General features: G+C 38.8%; 2 protein-coding genes across 3 annotated transcripts; one reads left to right on the top strand and one right to left on the bottom strand.

Moving 5' to 3' along the window:
* The first annotated feature begins 1,159 nt into the window (after positions 1-1,159).
* On the top strand, positions 1,160-2,586 carry LOC122075511 (gibberellin-regulated protein 6-like). Of its 2 annotated transcripts, none has more exons than XM_042640566.1 (4): positions 1,160-1,439; positions 1,785-1,820; positions 1,915-1,948; positions 2,101-2,586. In XM_042640566.1, exons 1-4 carry the CDS (start codon positions 1,368-1,370, stop codon positions 2,280-2,282), a joined length of 324 nt encoding a protein of 107 aa, XP_042496500.1. In that variant the 5' UTR covers positions 1,160-1,367; the 3' UTR covers positions 2,283-2,586. The 2 variants fall into 2 exon arrangements, with proteins under 2 accessions (XP_042496500.1, XP_042496499.1); XM_042640565.1 differs by having other exon boundaries at positions 1,163-1,439; positions 1,779-1,820.
* Positions 2,587-4,337: 1,751 nt separating this feature from the next.
* On the bottom strand, positions 4,338-18,375 carry LOC122075510 (uncharacterized CRM domain-containing protein At3g25440, chloroplastic). Its single transcript, XM_042640564.1, has 4 exons — positions 13,198-18,375; positions 7,391-7,844; positions 5,600-6,001; positions 4,338-5,232 (listed from the first exon to the last, which is right to left on the bottom strand). The coding sequence occupies exons 1-4, from the start codon at positions 13,299-13,301 to the stop codon at positions 5,080-5,082; spliced, it is 1,113 nt and encodes a 370-aa protein (XP_042496498.1). The 5' UTR covers positions 13,302-18,375; the 3' UTR covers positions 4,338-5,079.
* Between the last annotated feature and the right edge of the window lie 615 nt (positions 18,376-18,990).

Below are 18,990 nucleotides of genomic sequence, written 5' to 3'. Positions count from 1 at the left end.
GTTTAGCCATGTATTGAGTTAATTTCAGGTTTCATCTCTATTATATGGTTCATCGCACTAGGATTTTCATACTTGTATTTCAGATAGTTGAAAAAAAATATATAAATAAGGTACTGTTATTGATTTTTTAAACTAATTTCTAAAGCCTCACATCTATATATGGAGAAATCAGATTGGGTTAACATTTACTGGATGAATAGATAGACGATGGAGATGAGTTTCTATTTCAATGGCAAGCAACTTAGACAATTGGGTTTAACATACATCTAGGTTGATAGTTTTTCAATTGTCCTATCCCAACACTTCTTGATATAATAACAGTAGTTTAATAGTTATTAATAAATGTGGCCTAATGCGCCTCCTTATTAGCCTTTTGTGGGGTCCTCTTCTAACCATTTATGAGTCCCTCGTCTGGCCTTGTGGACACTATTCGATAATCATAAGAGTTGTCCCATGAGTTTAGATAACCCCCCGGAAATGTCCTCCTAGTGATTCAACCATCCATTGGGGGTGAGGGTCTGACCATGAGTTAGATTGAAAGTCATTGAATCACCTGAGGGGACTTTCGTGGGGAAACTGATCTAAACCCTTGTCCCACAATCGAGGAGAAGCTTGCCTTCGCCAGAAAATCATACATCCCATTTAAAAAAAAAAAAAATTATGATTATTCACCATATAATCATAGGGACGAATACCTCTTATTAATAACTCTTCCGAAGGAAATGGTATTTAACAAAAAAAAAAACAATCATAGGGTAGAATATCTCTTTATTTTTTTAATTATTATTATTAAATTTTTTTTTTAAGGGGAGATGGGAGGGTACAGCGCATGGTGCGCATGGTTGTCGAATGGGGCGCTGTTTTAGAGCACGTGCTTGGCTCAGAGGGAGCACATGCAGAGAGGGACCTTTACCGTCCACTGCTAAAGTTGCTTTACCCTCAGACATTTTAAAATTTTAAAAAGAAATAAAAAAATTCCCTAAAAGGCAACGGAGAGTCAAAGACAAGACAAACAACAAATATTATTCCTCATTATTCTTATTGGGTTGGGTCCCACTTCATTAAAAACTAACCAATAACCCTGCCAGCAATAATACCCCATCCCACTCCGTGATTTAAATTTTCACTGGAATTGGAATTCTTTGCAGCTTTTTACTAGCCTAGAAAGGAAATGAGATTTTAATAGTTTCACAGTTACACCCAACCAACCAGAATGCATCTCTCTTTAAAAACCTACAGGCTACAACAAGAAGAAGCAAGTGAAATCCCTCTCCCTCACTAACTCTTCTTGGTCTGCACTTAAACCTGAGAATCCTTGTTTGTGAGAGGGGGTACTTCTGTGTGTCATTTCAGTTAGTTCAGTAGCGATGGCGATGGCCAGGTTTGTTGATGTAATGCTCTTGGTGCTTCTCGCAGCCTCCATTCTTGAAGCTCATCAGGTGAGAAAGATTTCCCCTCACTTGTAAGTGTTCACTTGTCACAGTCAGCCATAGTAAGCTTAATTAATTAGTAGGGACAGGAAGTAGCAGCAGGGCCAGGGATGATGAAGTGGGTCTGGTGTTGTTGGTGTATAATGCTCTAATTTTTAGAGAAATTTAGCAAATTTAGTACACCCAAACACCAGCACTAACCATCCCCCCACCCACCCCTGGGGGGAGCCCAGAAACAACATTCCCTTAAACAATAGAGAAAGAGAAACCCATTACCATTTTACCAGGAAGCAATGATAGAGAATGACTATTTTGACTTCTCCTTTGTGCCTTCTTTTGGTTTCCTAGTTGCAGGTATCAGCCAAGGAGATGCAGTACCACTTGGACAGTGTATGTCCTCTTATCTTCTTCTTCCTCTTCTTCTTGTGCTTCTTATTTCAAGTCACTGATGTTTGGTTATACTGAATATGTCTTCAATTCTCAGAGCCGATATGGACCGGGGAGTCTGAAAAGCTACCGTAAGTAATCTTTCCTCAAGCCCACAATGTTCTTCTTTCTACCTTACTCTAGAGAGAGAGAGAGAGAGAGAGAGAGAGAGAGAGAGAGAGAGGAAAAAAAGGATTAATTGGTTTTTGGGAATGGATGTATGTATGGATGACACTTATTACAGAATGCCCATCGCAATGCTCAAGGAGGTGCGGGAAGACGCAGTACCACAAGCCATGCATGTTCTTCTGCCAAAAGTGCTGCAGGAAGTGCCTATGTGTTCCCCCTGGCTACTACGGCAACAAGGCCATCTGCCCTTGTTACAACAACTGGAAGACCCAGCAGGGTGGCCCTAAGTGCCCTTAATTTCACAGACAACGCTTGCAGGGTCCTTACCTAAGGCAAAGAGAGAGAGTTAATAAACTACCAGCAAGACAGAGAAAGGGCAGAAACTAAAGGACAATACATCGTTGTTCACTCTTTCTTCTTCTTCTTCTTCTTCTGCAGTCTTTTAGACTCTCTTTTCTACTGCTACTAATTAGTTTTACTACTCACTCCTACATTGGCTCTGCTCTTGTTAGTTAAATCCGACGCTCCTTGGAATAGTGTCTCTATTATATTTGTTCTGTTTCCTTATTTTAATGAATAAAAATGCCATTTTCTTTCTTCACCTATGAATTGATTTAAGAGTGAAAAAACAGAAGAGAGCACAGAAAGTAAGAAACCAACAAATATATGTTTCCTTATCGATATCCCAGTGAGGAAAACTGCAAAGTTCCTTCACCATGTAACCCTGATCCTATAATCTCATTCATATACCAAAGGTAAGGCATATAGTGCAAGTCAGATCCGAGATTTTCTCCTACCCACATCCGTTTTTTGATACCCATTCCTAAATTCGAGAAACACAGGTTGGGCAATTTGGGTTCATGTTTTGGTAAGGTTAAGGCTGTGCTATCTATGTATTACACATATAACCATGCTTATTATGTGTGAGGGTTTTTAAATCCAACCTAGAATTGATCCATTCTTTAAGACTAATAATATGAACCCCAGGCCATACATAATCCAAGTAGGACCTCTTAACAGTTATGCTAAAGGATAATATGAATCTCAACTCAAATAAGAATTGACCTTTGGATATAACTTGTTTTATGTCCTGAAGGAGTTCTAGTAGCAATGATTCCATGGTATTATTATCAAAGAGACCGCATCAATAGGTCTCTTTCGTCTACTTAATTTTTTTTTTCTTTATAATACTTTCGTCCACTTAAATGGAGTTTTCACCATGAACAAAAACAAAAACTGGTAACAACCTGTAAAGTTATGACCTGATTCAGTCATGTGCTATGTAAATCCCAACTCCCAAATGCCTACTAACATGCTCGCAGCACAATTCATCAAATTGCTTCCAAACTTACGAAAAAATTAACCATCCAAGCTACTAGTTTATACAAAATCTTTACCTAGGGTTGGGATTCTTGGTCAGTCCTTGTACGTGGGATTATACCTGTCATTACATGTAGATTTCTCCACTTAACATCATCTAGCAATGGATCTCAAGGCATAGAATTAAATTACTGTTCAATTGCTATCATTCGATTTATAGGCTCTTCTTATGTTTGTTGTTGCATCACCTACTGTTCTTTTCTCTTTTCTTCTCTAATAAAAATTTACTTATCCACCGAAAAAAAAAAATTTGTTAAACTTTAATTACTTCTACTGAGAACACAAGTATACAACTGCTGAACATGAGAAATAGTCCCATAGAGCTGCAGTATCATTACGACAAATTCAAGAGCATCTGATTGGAAACAAAAACCAGCATGTGCTTGCTTGTTCAAAAGCAAGGATTCAGTCATCCTATGAACAGTGTCAGAAGTTTCTGTTATGATTTACCTGTTCCTAGGAAGAATCCCATCTCTCAGAAAATAACTTTGGAAACCACTTTCCTCAAAACAAATAAAATCAGTTTTGAACCCAACTGGAAGGAGCACAGGGGAAGATTTACATAATTGGATCAACTTAACAAGCGAAATTGCATGGCCATAAAATGGTTCAGACTTCAGAAGATCTCACTACTGTTGCACAATACCAGAACCCCATCATTCTTTCTGTTTTTACTCTCTCAGGCTCAATTTGGTTCAAAATTTTCGAATCCCCAACTCAGGCCCGACCCACTTTCACCCCTAACTGGTTCCACTGGCTCTGGCCAATAGGGGTATGCTCATGGACAAGGAGACGGTGGTTGAAGGAGACTTTGGCTTGAGTTGCAGCAAAAACTACCTAGGACACGTTCGCTGGTAATGAAATGGATAACTGACCACTGTTCTGGTGACTGCTGACGAGATGCAATGGGTAATAACACATTCAAAAACCATGAAGGTGTAAAACAAAGCCACCAGCTGGAAAAGTATGATCGAAGAGAAAATCACAGAAAGACAGTTCCATTCCAGATAATGGGTTAGACACTTAAATATTAAGGCTAACGAGGATTTAAATAGACATTCCAGAAATTAGAAATGGAACTAGATCACCATATAATCAAGCCAACTCTCTCCAAGACAGGCATCTTGCAGTCCATCAAAATACCAAACAGTAGACCAATGGCTGGTGCTAAAATCATTCCATCTCCATGAGATATGTCTTCCATTTTCAGAAAAATGGCAGTCATTGTGGATCACTTGAGAACCACCAGTTTGCACAGACCTTACAGGTGGAAGTTTTGGTACATGACCAGTCATATGGCAAATCAGAATATGAGTTGAATAGTTAACATCATGAATCTGGTCATGCCAGAACCATTGGTTGGTTGTTGTTTTCACCACCCATATCAGGAAAAGAAACAGCAGACGGACACTGGGGCTCCCAGGTTTTAATGTCTAGACCTGGGATTATTAACTTACAAACTCCAGTGTTCTAAGAAAATAGTTCTAACACCAGTAATATTGCAATTGCATGATCTTTCAGGAAGCCACATTGTGCCTTCGTCACTTTATAGGAATATAGTTTGTTTAACAAGAGAGAGAGAGAGAGAAGGGGAGGGGGAGCAAATTACTCTATTTCCTGACCTCACTATGGCAGACTCCTTCAGGAGATATCTCCATCTTTTCTTCCCCAAATGTATTTAGGGTGTAGAAAGTGCTACGACAGAAAAATACCATCAGCTATTAGCTGCAGAATCTTCTAATGCAGTCTCTTTTCCTTTTTTGTACCGGGAAAGGTGCTTATGGTACTCTTCCAGCTCGTTTTCCAACTTCTCAATGAACAGGCTTGTGTGTTCAAGGGACTGTTCATATGTGTACTTCTCCAAGGCCTGCAAATTTTTGAAAAGAAGAAACACAAAGAAAATCAATGGACTGATACTACATGTCGGCAAAATAATGAATGCTGGTATTTGGTCTGAATTGCAAACTCTTATATTTTCAAACCCTCTTGGTTAAATTCTAATCCCCCAAAACACCACCTCCCCCCCCCCCCAAAAAAAGAAAAAAAGAAAAAAAAATCACTTGGTTAGATTACCATCTGTCTCCTCAAACAATCTCCTATTTATTAATCCTTTTCATGGTCTCAAACACCCTTTGGAAATTAAGGAAATAAATTGAAATATCTATGCAATGGTTTATCCACCAGCATCAAGAAATGGATACAGTATATGGCAATGCATCGATGGCCAAAATTACCTTGTTCTTAGATAGGGTATCAGGAGGAGACATAACCTTTGGCTGCACATAATTCTTTCCACGATAGAATAATATCGTATTGTTAGCTTTAATGTCAATCACGATGCCTTTACTTAGCCGTGCAAGCTCCTCAGCATATTCATGAACCTGTCCAGGTTTACAAGGCTTACACACAACCTTAACAGTTTCATGCCTCTTCCAATGGAGATGCATATTGAGAACAACGCCTCCAAATACTCCACGTCTACCAAGTGGCACATAATTCTTCTTCTTTTCACCAGTACGCTTGAGGTAAAATCTCTCTTCCTCTGTCAAAACCTCAGGATCATATGTTTCAGATGGAGCTTTAGGAACCTCAAATTTCCTCAGTTTCTCAATCAACCACAACTCCTTTCGCTTAGCCTGAGGATGACAATGAAATTGTTTAACAATTAAGCAATTTTTCGGTTCAGAAGACTATCCACCTTCACAAAATCAAGAAAGCAATCAAATTGTTCTTAAAGAAACAGAGAAAAAAAAAAATCCAACCATAGAACAGCTCTCCAACCCCCTCCAAAAAAAAAGAAAAAAAGAAACCTCTAGTGGTAGGGTCATGAGGAAAGCAAGTAGACGGTAGCCCGGGAGGGCATGGCCAATCGAAAAAGGTCCAAATTCAAAGCATCCAACAATGAAGCATGGCAAGAACACAATGATCTTCCAAATAAAATATGAGAAGAAGATCATAAAGACAACTTGGAAAGAACAGAAATATATCAGACAGTATCATTCAATGCTTTAAAATGACAACTTGGAAAGAACAGCATTAAAATCAAACTGTAATCCAAAGCTTTAAAACCAGACCCAGTCAGCTGGTCCAACTTTGAACTAGACTTGTGCCACCAATCATAAGAGCTACACATGGACCTCATAAGAGCAGGGACATTTGGATGATTTGCTCAATTTCACGTATTATGGTGGGAACTTACACAAGAGAGAGAGAGAGAGAGAGAGAGAGAGTTGCAGGCAAAGAAAGATGCAGTGACAGCTGATCATCTTCTGCCACACCACCTGAAGAAAGAGCTATGAAGAGGATCACAGTGGAATTCATATTGGAAGAATGAGCATGCAAATATTGCCATAATTACACAAAGAGAGGGAGATAGAGACAGCCTCTCCACGAAGCCATAATTTACCTTGGCACAATGGAAATATTGCTCCATTGTGACCTAGCGGTCACGGGTTCAAGTCGGGAAACAGCCTCTCCGAGAAGCAGGGTAAGGCAGTGTACATTATGACCCTCCCCAGGCCCTGCAGTGGCAGGAGCCTCATGCACTGGATACACCCTTTAAAGAAGAAAGATGGATACAGACAAGGAAAGAGAGCAGACACATTATTCACATTGATAAAAGAAAAATGTAGAAGAGATGAAAAGAGAGATTATGATTGAAGAAGTTAGGTGAATATATGTAGGAGGATGAGGAGTGAAAAACAAATAAACATTTCATTTCAATGTGAAGAAATATTCATTTCCTTTCAACATATTGTTATCCTAGTTTTACCATTGAAAGATGACAGCATGGTGTTTACTAAGATCGAAATACATTCAGGCCAGATTCCAATCTGTCATAGTAGTGGCTAGATCTCTGTCCAAGTTTTAAACATAGGAATATAAAGACAGGAAAATTCAGATAAACAAGAAGGTAGGATATTATCTCAAAGATATGGACCTGTGTAGCCACCAAAAAAAAGAGAGAGAGAGAAAATGAAGATTCCAAGGCAGTAAAAGGGAAAGAAGAATATAGGTAGAACAACCTTTTCAAGCCTGTACCTAATCCTGACTTCTGGATTTGGAGATGTAATCTTCTTTTTTGCTTTTAAGCGATAGAATCTGAGTTCATTCAATTTTGCTTTCCGGGACATCTTTCGTTTCTTCTCTTTTTTCTGGGATCTATTTTTTTCATTAGGCGCCTTATCAAGACAAAATCTGACAACGTCATTGTCTGTCTTCAGAATCACTGATGCATTGCTTGTGTATTTAGCATGCTGGCATTTTAGGAAAATACTATCATGCTCCATCAAAATAAATCTTTTCATTAGAAGAGAACAAAATGAAGTTATAACAGATGGTGATTCAAAGTGAGAGCTCAGTCCCTTGCAGTCTCTGTGGTGTGCAGTTCTAATGTAACTTGAACAATGTGAAAAGGAAGTAATTATTGGAAGGCTTGGGGCAGTCTTAAATGTAGAAGAGGACTTGACCAGGGAATCCCTGCACAAATAAATCACCTAAAAATCACAAAACACCATCAAAATAAATGGCCAATAATGATGTTCCAATACAATAATCTTAATAAACCAAAAGTGACCAAATGGATTATGACAGAGATTTAGGCCATTCTACAGTAGGTCGTCAATTTAAGGATTGGATGGTACTAATCTGGATCTCCTGTTAAAGATCAGGACCATGTGGGACCAATCCAATCTGAATATACAGTGGATCATCCAAACCACTGGCAAATATCAGATGAGCCAAAGTGCATCCACCAGAACCAGTTACAGGACTGGGTGTTCCACCACCAATCAGGAACCATATCAGCTGGGAACAATCTGATCCTCCTCTCCTATCCTTGAAACCTTCTGGTAGGTTATGTGGGTTGTTGAATGGAAAATTTCCACCAACATTTTGATGGATTTTCTTGTTAGGTCCATTAACTTATTTTCTTAGCTCAATTCATGTAAGTATGTAGCAAGTACAATTAGTTACCAAGAATATTCTAATGTGGATGAATGGTGAGTGCTATCTGAGAAAGATGCATCTAACTTAAGAGCAATTAAGGTACTCACCCAGACATGTTCGGTGTTCCACCTACGGATGTAAGTGCAACTAGAGTACGACTTTACTTATCCACTTCAAGAGGCGGAAATGATTGAGTCATAAACAGCCAGAACAGTTGGTGTATGTGCACTACAACATGAGATTGAAGATGTAACACATACACAATACCTAATTGAGCTCAGCAACATCTTCCAGGTTGAGTCAGACAAGGAGGATCCCCTATACGAGTTAGTGAACGATCTTGTTGACCTGGTGATGGATTAGCCTGGTGGTAGGAGTCATGCCCAAGAAACTGCCCAGGTCCGTTGAGTCCCGAAGTAGGGGTGTCAAACGGTCGGTTTGGCTCAGTTTTGATCGGGCTGAATTGGTTTCAGTCTAGGAACGAGGGAGACTAAAACCAATCTGTTAAAGAACTTCGGTTTTCTGTTGGTTTCAGTTTCGGTCTGGTAGTTTCGATTTATTTCGATTTTCCAATATTAGATAAATACCGGTTTATATCGGTTTGTTTTCGGGCTTGGACCACAATGAAATCTTACATTCATAACTTGCAGTGAGAAAGATTTGGCGAAAACACTAATAATGAAACCAATAGAAATATAATTACTAAGAAGATAACTAATATTAAAATCACAAATGAACCCAACTATCAAATCATTCATTTAACTATCCAACTAAATTTATATAGTGAACAAGGAGATCAATGGAAGTATTGTTACAATTTACAAATCAAATTTTCTATTTATAACCTCATATTCATTGATTTGTAACAATTCCTCTTATAAGCAAAAATACTCACTAATATTGGGAAAAAAAAAAAAGGATAATCAATTCACCTATTCATAACCTCATAATCACCTTTTTTTATCGGTTTCATTCGGTTTGGTTATCGGTTGGTTCGGTGTGGTCGGCTTTTTAGCCAATCTCATCATACCTTAGTCCAAAACCAATCCAATAAGGATTGGTTTGGTTCGGTCTAGATTTTTTTGGACGGTTTTATTTATTCAGGTTAGGTTTTGACACCCCTACCCTGAAGGTTGATTAAGAGACTCAAGACGCTGGAGAGGCGTTGAGGGGCAGGCTCTTTAGTCCTACATCGACTAGGGGAAGAGACTAAGCTAGTTGATAACCTCTAGGCTCTAGCACCCCCTTCCATGATCACGACCTATAGAGAACCTTGAAGGGTGAACCCAAAAAAGGAGGAGGTGAGACCCAATGGTCAAGAAACTACCTGGTGATGTCTGCCCCAAAGAGGACAATACCACTCCGTTGTGTACTCTGATACCTCAGACGACGCATTTTAGTCGTGAGGGGTTCACCCTAAAGTGGAAAATATCGTGGGTTGGTGCAGGGTAGGGGCATTATAAATGATATCAAAGTAGACCTTGACATCGTGTGGGGCCACAGCCTCAGCGTAAGGGGGGAGAATGCCACGAACAAGAAATGACCTAGATTTGTTGAGCCCCTAAGGTTGGATAAGACACATGAGACGCGTTGAGGGAGGCTGGCTCTTTAGTCCCACATCAACTAAAGGAAAGAGACAAGGCTAGTTGATAACCTGAAGCACGCCCTTTCCATGGTCATGATGCATAGAAAACCTTGAAAGGTGAAGCTAAGAAATGAGAGGTGAGACCAAGGATTAAAGTATCGATATCAGTCACCGTATCGGTCGGCCAAAATTAAGATACATATTGGAGGGTATGTATCGTATCGGAGATACGCTAAAGATACACACATAAATGGATAGGAAACACTTTTTTTATACACTTTTACATAAAAAATAGTTACAAAAATCTATATATAACATATATTATGCATAAACACTAAATTGAGAGTATCGCACTAAGAATCCAAGGTTTTTAGTTGTCCCATAAATGTAAAATCCTTGATTTTCACTTTAGTTAGAGAGAAAAATGGTTGGCAACAACTTTGGAACAAAAATCCCTCAAAAAATGTGTTTTTCTGAAAAATGACCCATCTTGGTAATTATATGACTGTAGCACATTGTATCGGTACGTATAGTACCGTATCGGTATGTATCAGTCAATATATACCAATATGTACTAATACATACCGAAACATACATTTCACCTCGATTTTTTATTTTTCATAGAGTATCAGTACGTATCGGTGTATCAGTAATGGAGACATCAAGGTGTACAGACGCAAGAAGAAGAAGAAACAACCATCTTTGTGGCTAGAAGAATAGAAGGAAGTAGAAGAAAGAAGGAAGAAGGGAGGAATCGACTAGCCTTACCCAATGCTGGTTGATTCCCTCTCTCTTTCCTATCGCCCAAGATTTTGTGGGCCCCATTTGATTTGTTGTTTTAGTAGGTTTATTTCCTAGTATCTTATTTATTTAGGTCATTGAGTTAAGTAGGAAACTAAATAACACTCCTATTTGTTTTTTTTAGGAAACTTCTTTATTTCTGAGATTATGTTCCTAGATTAGCCTTTTCCTTTTTTTAGTAATTATCCTATTATTTATGTAAGGCCATTGGCCACAATAAAAAAATTATTGAATGAAGAAAAATCATCGTCTCTCTCTCTCACGATTCTCCCTCTCTCTCTTTTCTCACTCTCGTCCTCTCTTTCTTGACTCTCTCTTTTCTCAACTTTCATCTCTCTCTTTTGCTGTTTCTGTTCTCTTTGTTGCTGCTGCACTATTGCAGCCATTGTTCACAGTAACTAGAGATCACCTCCATCGAATAGACCCCACCTGGGTTGCTGCTGAGTTCCTCATCAACAAGCTGGGCTGCTGCTGAGCACCACATCATCAAGCTGGGCCTTCTTCCTCGTCAAATAAGGTGGACTGCACCTCTGTTTTGAAGGACTTCAGCTTCTTCATTTCTCCTCAAATCGGGACAGCAAGAAGGTAAGCAAAACCCCCCTGTTCCACATCCATTGACTGCCTATTATCCCCATTATCTCCCCCACTGAAACCTGAAATTAATCTCTGTTTTTCAAGGCATCTATTCTCTGTTATCCAAAAAAAAAAATCCCTGCTGTTTTACCTTATTAGTTGACTGATTTTAGAGAACTGCGTGGGTTGCTTATTATGCTTAGTGTCTTGATTGATTTGTGCTAAACCTAACACATATTTGCTGCCATGTTCCCTTCTCCATACCCCCATTTGACGCTCGGGTAGTTTAAGTGTTTTCTTCATGCTTAGATTATTATTGATCGATGCTGCCCTGTTAATTAGTCTATTATCTTGCATGTTAAATCTGTACTTTGTGAGCAACTTTGAACCCAACCCAATTCAAGACCTATTGAGTATTCCTTATTCTAGTGGATTGACCCTTTGTAGGAAACCTAGTTGTCTAGGCACCCTCCCTACATCAATCAGTATGTATCGTACAATACATATCGATAGAAAAAGATTTTATAATTTTCATGTAGCGTATCAGTAGTATCATATCGGTAAGCACCAACACCGATATGGTACGATACGTATCGATACTTTAAACCATGTGGTGAGACCCAAGGGCCATGAAACTACCTGCAAAGGTGGGCTCCAAAGAAGATAGTATTGCTCTATTGTATACTCCAATACCTCAGAATAAAAGTTTTAAAGTTGTAAGGTTCGTCTCAAAGCGGACGATATCGTGGCTTGGTATAGGGTTGTGGGGCGTCACTATAGGCCAAACGTCAAGACTATCAGTCAAGTGGGTGTCAATGTTAGAAGTTCAAAGCTTCTTGAGAAGGTGGAGTACATGCATAGACACCCTGAACTTTTGAGTCTCCACTTGTGCAGACGTCTAAGCTGAGAGTAAAGTTGATCTACGGTCCTTTGAGTAAAAGCACCCGCACTCAAAACACAGCCATTTGAGCCGAGATGGTGTATTTTCCAGTCCCTTGATATGCGAATGCCTGCATGACAACGCAGATGTCCATACTAGTGCACGAACATCCATATAGGGTCAAAATGTTTGACACTTTAATGACCATTGGTGTGTCTAATGGCTAGTTTTTTACTGTTGGAGCCAGCGAGCATCCGCACTCATGACTCTTTTGGGCTATTTAAAGGGGACTTGTGGACTTACAAAAATGCTGAACAATGCCATTTTCCATACGACATATGAGTATTCTCTCTATTTAAGCTTTAAAAATTAATAGATTCTTCATGCTTTCACTTGCTATTTGTTATGTACTAAGAATGCCTTGTGCTTATAACAAAAGAAGAGTCATTTGGTAACTGTTGCAAAGGTTTGCAGAGAGACAAATAGAGAACTACAAGTGTAAGGGTTTTATTGCTACCTGATAATGCAATAGAAAATAAGTGAAAAGCAAGGTGTTTGAGTATCTCCTTGGAGTAGATGTGGAAAGGTTTCCAGAACCACTTGTGTCACTTGTTTGCCTGATTTTTTACTTCCTTATAAATTCCTTGGGAGGGTGTGTGCTCAAACTTTTATTGGCTTCCACATTTGCATTTTATTCAATTTTAGGCCATCAACCTTCCATTTTTCAAAAGATCCTACGCACCCCCTCTTAGGTTGCACACAATCCTACATCTCCATGATTTTGACTAAAAATTTAGGGATTTCGAAAGAAGTCCTAATGCAAAGTGCGATGCCAGGAAGAATCCATGTAAAATTGTTCCTATAGGCAAATAATTTGAAGTGTCGCATCTTTAACAGCACACTCAAATCGTACAGGGTACCACCTACCGCAAACGACCATTATATTTAACTAATGCAGGACACAGCAGAAAATTTCCCAGAAAAAATGGTGAAATCATTTAAGTTAACGTTTTGTTAATCAAACTGAGAGGTAGGAAAAAATTTACCTGGTAGAAGGAGAGACATTGAAATCAGTTCCTTGGTAGAATCCAATCATTCTGTGGATAGAATGAAGCCTCTTACTATTGATGAATCGGACCACAAACGCCATACACTACGCTTATGAACTGTAGCTTCTTGATATACCAGTCATCATTTGTTACAGAACCAAGAAACTGAATCACTATATAAAGCAACTGCAGACAATGTCAGCACAAAAAAATTCCTACAAGAAATCTCAAAAGATGGTAATTTTATGGATCATGATCCTATAATGAACATATATAGACCACTTGAGAACAAAATTAGCACGGTTTTCTTGGTTTTTAATAGCAGACAATATCCATCTTATGGAAACAGGTAGACAAGATTCTCTTGGTCCATTGATCTGTTTGTAAATAATATGAGCCACTTGAGTACATATACATGTTAACAACCCCCTTGGGATGAAATGATATATCCCAAATAGATTATTTTTCTTTCCTTGAATTGCAGTGATGAACTACATTCTTTTCATTGTTTATTATTATTATTATTATTTCTTTTCTTTGTGCATGTGTGTTGCCTATGTTGTTTGTGTGAGTGAGCGTACCTGATATTCAAATTGTCGCAACAGTTATGGCGACAACTACTGACAAGTGGGCATATCATCTCCGAGGACATAGGACCGCCTGGCCCGACCGAGACCGGCCCGGCCCGACCGATTGACACCCCTAGCTACTTGTATTAAGAATATTGCTAAATAAGTTCTAGGCGAGCCTAAAAGAAACCAACATTCAACAAGGGAAACTTGGTGGTGGAATGATGAAGTTCAAGCAACCTTCAAGGCTAAGAAACCTAGTTTTAAAATTTGCCATATGACAAGGATGAAGAGGATTTAAAAAGGTATAAATTTGCTACAAATGAAGCTAAGAAGACAGTAAAAAAAGAAAGGACTGAAAAATAAGAGGATCTCTATAACAATTTGAGCACAAAGGAAAGGAGGAGTAGAGATTTCAACCATATTAGATGCATAAAAGTGGAGACAATAAAGTACTAATAAGTGATGAGGATATTAAAGAGAGATGGAAAAACTATTTCTACCACTTACTAAATGAAAACAATACAAATAATAGTATTTTACAAGATTGCAACAACCATCAACCACAAGTCTTAGATATATAAAAGAAAAAAAAATGGGTGTCTAAAGTAACAAAAGTTTTAAAGAAGATAAAAATAGGTAAGGCAATTACTTAGGTGGTATCCCAATAGCGGTGTGGAAGAGCTTATGAATTTGTGGAGTAACTTGGCTAACTAAGTTGTTTAACAGGATTATGAGCATAAAAAAAATGCTAGATGAACGAAAGAGAAAAGCATTGTAGTTCTGATTTATAAAAATAAAGGTGATATTCAAAGTTGTAATAACTATAAAGGAATAAAATTCATGAGCCATACTATGAAATTATGGGAAAGAGTAATTGAAACCTGCCCGAGACAAAAAACTAATATTTCAAATAACCAATTTGGTTTATGCCAAGAAGACCAACAAAAGAAGCTATTTATTTTCTTTGGAGACTAATGGAAAGATTTATATAAAGCAAGAAGGATCTCCCTAGGAAGTTAATTTAGCAAGTATTAGAGGAGAAATGTCTTCCGAGTAAATATATAAACATAGTTAAAGATATGTATAATAGTGTGGTGACAGCTGTAAGGACTGTGAGGGGCAGGGCAATGACTTTTCAATTACAATTGGATTACATCAAGGATCATTTTTAAGTCCATATTTGTTTGCATGCACTAATTATAGACGAGCTGACTTTAGATATTCAACATCAAATCCCTGGGGGTATACATTTTGCTGATGATATTGTTTCAATAGACAAAACAAATGCAAGAATAAATTTATGGTGATAAAGCATGGAATCAAAAGGTTTTAAGATGAGCCGAACGAAAACAAATTATTTGGTGTATAAATTTAGTAACAAAAAAGGACTGAAAGTGAGGTAGTGAAAATCGATGATGTTGCACAAGAGTTAAAATAGAATGGATGAAGTGGAGGGGTGTGTCCGAGGTGTTGTTGATCAACGTCTTCCTTTAAACTCACAAGAAAATTTTATAGGAAAATTATACGACAGGCAATGATGTATGGAGCTAAATGTTGGGCAGTGACGAAACAACATATAAATAAACTTAGTGCGGCTGAAAATGAAGATGTTGAGATGGAAGAGTGGTAAAACTAAAAAGGATATAATAACGAATGTACAAATTAGAGGTAATATAGGAGTAACTCTGACACATAATAAGTTGTGAGAAAGTCGTTTGAGGTGGCATGGACATGTAAAACAGAGGCCTTTGAATGCTCCACTATGGAGAGGTGATTTGATTCGATTGAAGGAACTAAAAGAGCCAGGGGTATACATAAAATGACTAGGAGATGTGGTGAGGAAAGACATGCATAGGTTAGGAATAGTAAAAAGTATGGCTTCGAATAGAGCTAATTGGAGGAAAAGGATTCATCTGGCCAACCCCATTTAGTTGGCATAAGGCTGAATCAGTTGAGCTGTAAAACTTTTATTGAAGATATTTCTTTTTATAAGAAGTTTATCTATAGAAAATTTGAATAAATTGTTCCACACAATATGGGTTGGGACCTACTCAAAAGTACACCAAGTAGGCCCTTCTCAGTTTGTCAACATGACCAAATAGTTATAAAATGAAGAAAATTGTGTTCAAATAATAGCCCATTGCTAATAGTCTCTAATAAAATACTCAATAGACACATTTGTTCATCCATAATCACAATAGGCTTCATCAACACAATTTAGTTCAGTACCAACTCAATTCCTCTAGTGTTGGGTTATCCAAGCTTTCATAGTTTTAGGTCAACACTATATATACAATGGTCAAACATCTAGCAAACCATGCCAACTTCTTGCAAACACATAAGCATACAACACTTGAAGAATAATTATTTTGAATTAAGGGTTTGTGAACACCCTCTCAACAGCCTCTAGGTATCATTTTTTTTGATAGGTCAAGCAAGGTATCTATCTACCTAGAAAACAGCTTCAGCATCTGAAGCTGTTTTGGACGTCAATTAAGATTTGATTACCAGGGGGATATGCTTAGAATGAGATACAGTATGTGCCTACCATGGCTTATCCAATAAGCAGTCAGAACCTGATAGAAGACATTTAAGGAACACCCACCATGTGAATGTCCCAGTTAACGAACTAAATCGCAAGGAACTGAGAAATAAGGAGCTTTGCCTTGTTCTACTGAAGCTTAAACTGGAATGAATGTCATGTGTTGAATGTCCCAGTTAACACATGACATTCTAGAATGCTCCATTGAAATTGCAAATTGAAAGAAAGAAATTGTATTATGAGCAACAACATCCTAAATAATATCAACCGCTTCATGAAAACCAGATTATATTTTACCAATTTGCACAAAACTTGTTTCTGAAAGATTATTAAGAGAATCTGCAAAGCTGTCAGGTTTCCCATTTATTATTTTCTATCTATAGGTTATAGTCCCGAAAGCCGGAAGGTATAAATCCTATCTAACCACAGGTCATAATATACAGTCTTCAGTCAAAAAAATTCTTCTATTCTTCTCCCTTTTCCCCAAGTCAGAGATCTTAATTCCTCTAACCATTCATACGAAAGGGGACATCTTAAAAATGACAAAGCAAACAGACTTTATCTGCTCAAAGTTTTCACTAGAAGCAGATGGTGGGCTACAATGATGACTCCATCCGAACGGTGTTATTTGAGCACAAAGATGAGAAAAGGCTGATCTAACTAGATTATTGCACCAAAAATGGCACGAATTTGCAGTAAAAGGTAGATTTTTCCCCCCATTTTAAAAGGTATCCCACAATCAAGAAAGACATGGTAAAGTAGAAAAGCAAAAAATATCGAAGATTTGGGAAGGATTCCATTTAGAAGCAATGACAATTGTCTTTCTTCCATTGCTGATACGCTCAAATTAGTCACCCAGTGAAGGAAGGACACGTGGCGCCCAACCGAGGGATACCCACTATGACCATGACTCCGGAGATCAGAAGGAGGGGGAGACTGGAGTCCCCCTCAATTGATAGAGGCCGTAAGGACTCTAACGACGTGAGGAGGAGATACCCAGATAGGGAATATTCCCCACGAAGGTAGGAAGACGTATCCCAGTAGGACTCGGAAAATGGGTAATCCTATAAGAAGGAACCCTAAAAGACAAAACGGATAAGTCAATACACTCACACCATTACTCTTCGGAAAAACATTGTTCTGCAGGTCTCTAACTTGGGCGTCGGAGGACTAATCCCAGAGCCACCTCCGAGCCTTTGCCTTCTGTGCCTGTGCAGGATCCGCGCTCAGTCTCATACAGATTCTCGGCAGTAATAGATTGACGCCGTCCGTGGGAACGACAGAGTAATGGTGGGAAAAACCTACAATCGTAAGAAAACAAGATCAGCACCGAGTATAAATATAAATGAGGGGGAACCTTCAGAATCTCTCCCCCCCCTCGGCAGACATCGGTAAAGAACGGGGAAACAATGATAGGGAAGGTTCCGCGAGGGACCAGCGCTCCGCCGAACATTCGGTGCGTAGAGACAATAATCCTCCACCCCCTCCTAGGGCACAGAAATGTGACTAAGGAGCAGTTTGACGCCCTTCAGGAGAAGTATGACTGAATGGCCGAGACAATGAAGGAGGTCTCTAAGGCCGTCTCTCAAAAGACCAATAAAGCAGCGCGAGGCTCCCATGTCCAGCCAGAGCGAGTTCAAGACGAGGACCGAAGTAGCTCAGGATCGATAAGATTCGACAAGAATCCTCGAAACCAAGCAACAAGGGAAAGCCCCGCACCCAAAGAAAGGATGCGGTGCGCCACAGGGGCTAGGCATGAAGAACCATGCCAAGGAGACGGTCAGAGACATAAAGACCCAGGGTTGAAGCAGATGATCCTAGACCTGAAGGACGAAATCCGGAAGGTAGCAGAAAATCAGACAAGAACTCGAGAGCCGTACCTCACTAATGACACGGCTCTAGCTGATGAGGTCATAAGGGATCCGCTCCCGGTCGGGTTTCGCCTGCCCAAGTACGACAAGTACGACGGGTCTGGGGACCCTGTCGATCATCTGGAAGGCTTCAAGGTAGTGATGCAGTTCCACCGAGTCTCGGAAAACATCATGTGTCGCTCCTTGCCTTTGACATTCAGAGGAGTGGCAAGGCTATGGTCAAGGATTAAAGTATCGGTATCGGTCGCCGTATCGATCGGCCAAAATTAAGATACGTATCGGAGGGTATCGTATCGTATCGGAGATACACTAAGATACGCTAAAGATACACACATAAATTGATAGGAAACATTTTTTTAAACACTTTTGCATAAAGAATTTGTTAAAAAAAGCTATTGATAACATGTATTATGCATAAACACTAAATTGAGGGTATCATACTAAGAATTCAAGGTCTGTAGTTGTCCCATAAATGTAAAATCCTTGTTCCCAACCTTGATTTTCACTTTAATTAGAGAGAAATATGGCTGACAGCAATTTTGGAACAAAAACTCTTCAAAAAATTGTTTTTTTTTTTTCTGAAAAATTACCCATATTGGCCATTATATTACCGTAGCGTCGATACATATCGATACTCACCGATACGTACCGATATATATATATATATATATCGATACTCACCGATATGTGCTGATATATACCGATACGTATCGATCGATACATACCGATACTCACCGATACGTACCAATACATACCGAAACGTACATTTTACCTCAATTTTATATTTTTCATAGATTCGTATCGA

The sequence above is a fragment of the Macadamia integrifolia genome, chromosome 4 (assembly GCF_013358625.1).
Source record: "Macadamia integrifolia cultivar HAES 741 chromosome 4, SCU_Mint_v3, whole genome shotgun sequence".
Lineage (NCBI taxonomy): Eukaryota > Viridiplantae > Streptophyta > Magnoliopsida > Proteales > Proteaceae > Macadamia > Macadamia integrifolia.
This window is presented reverse-complemented; position numbering and strand designations above follow the sequence as displayed.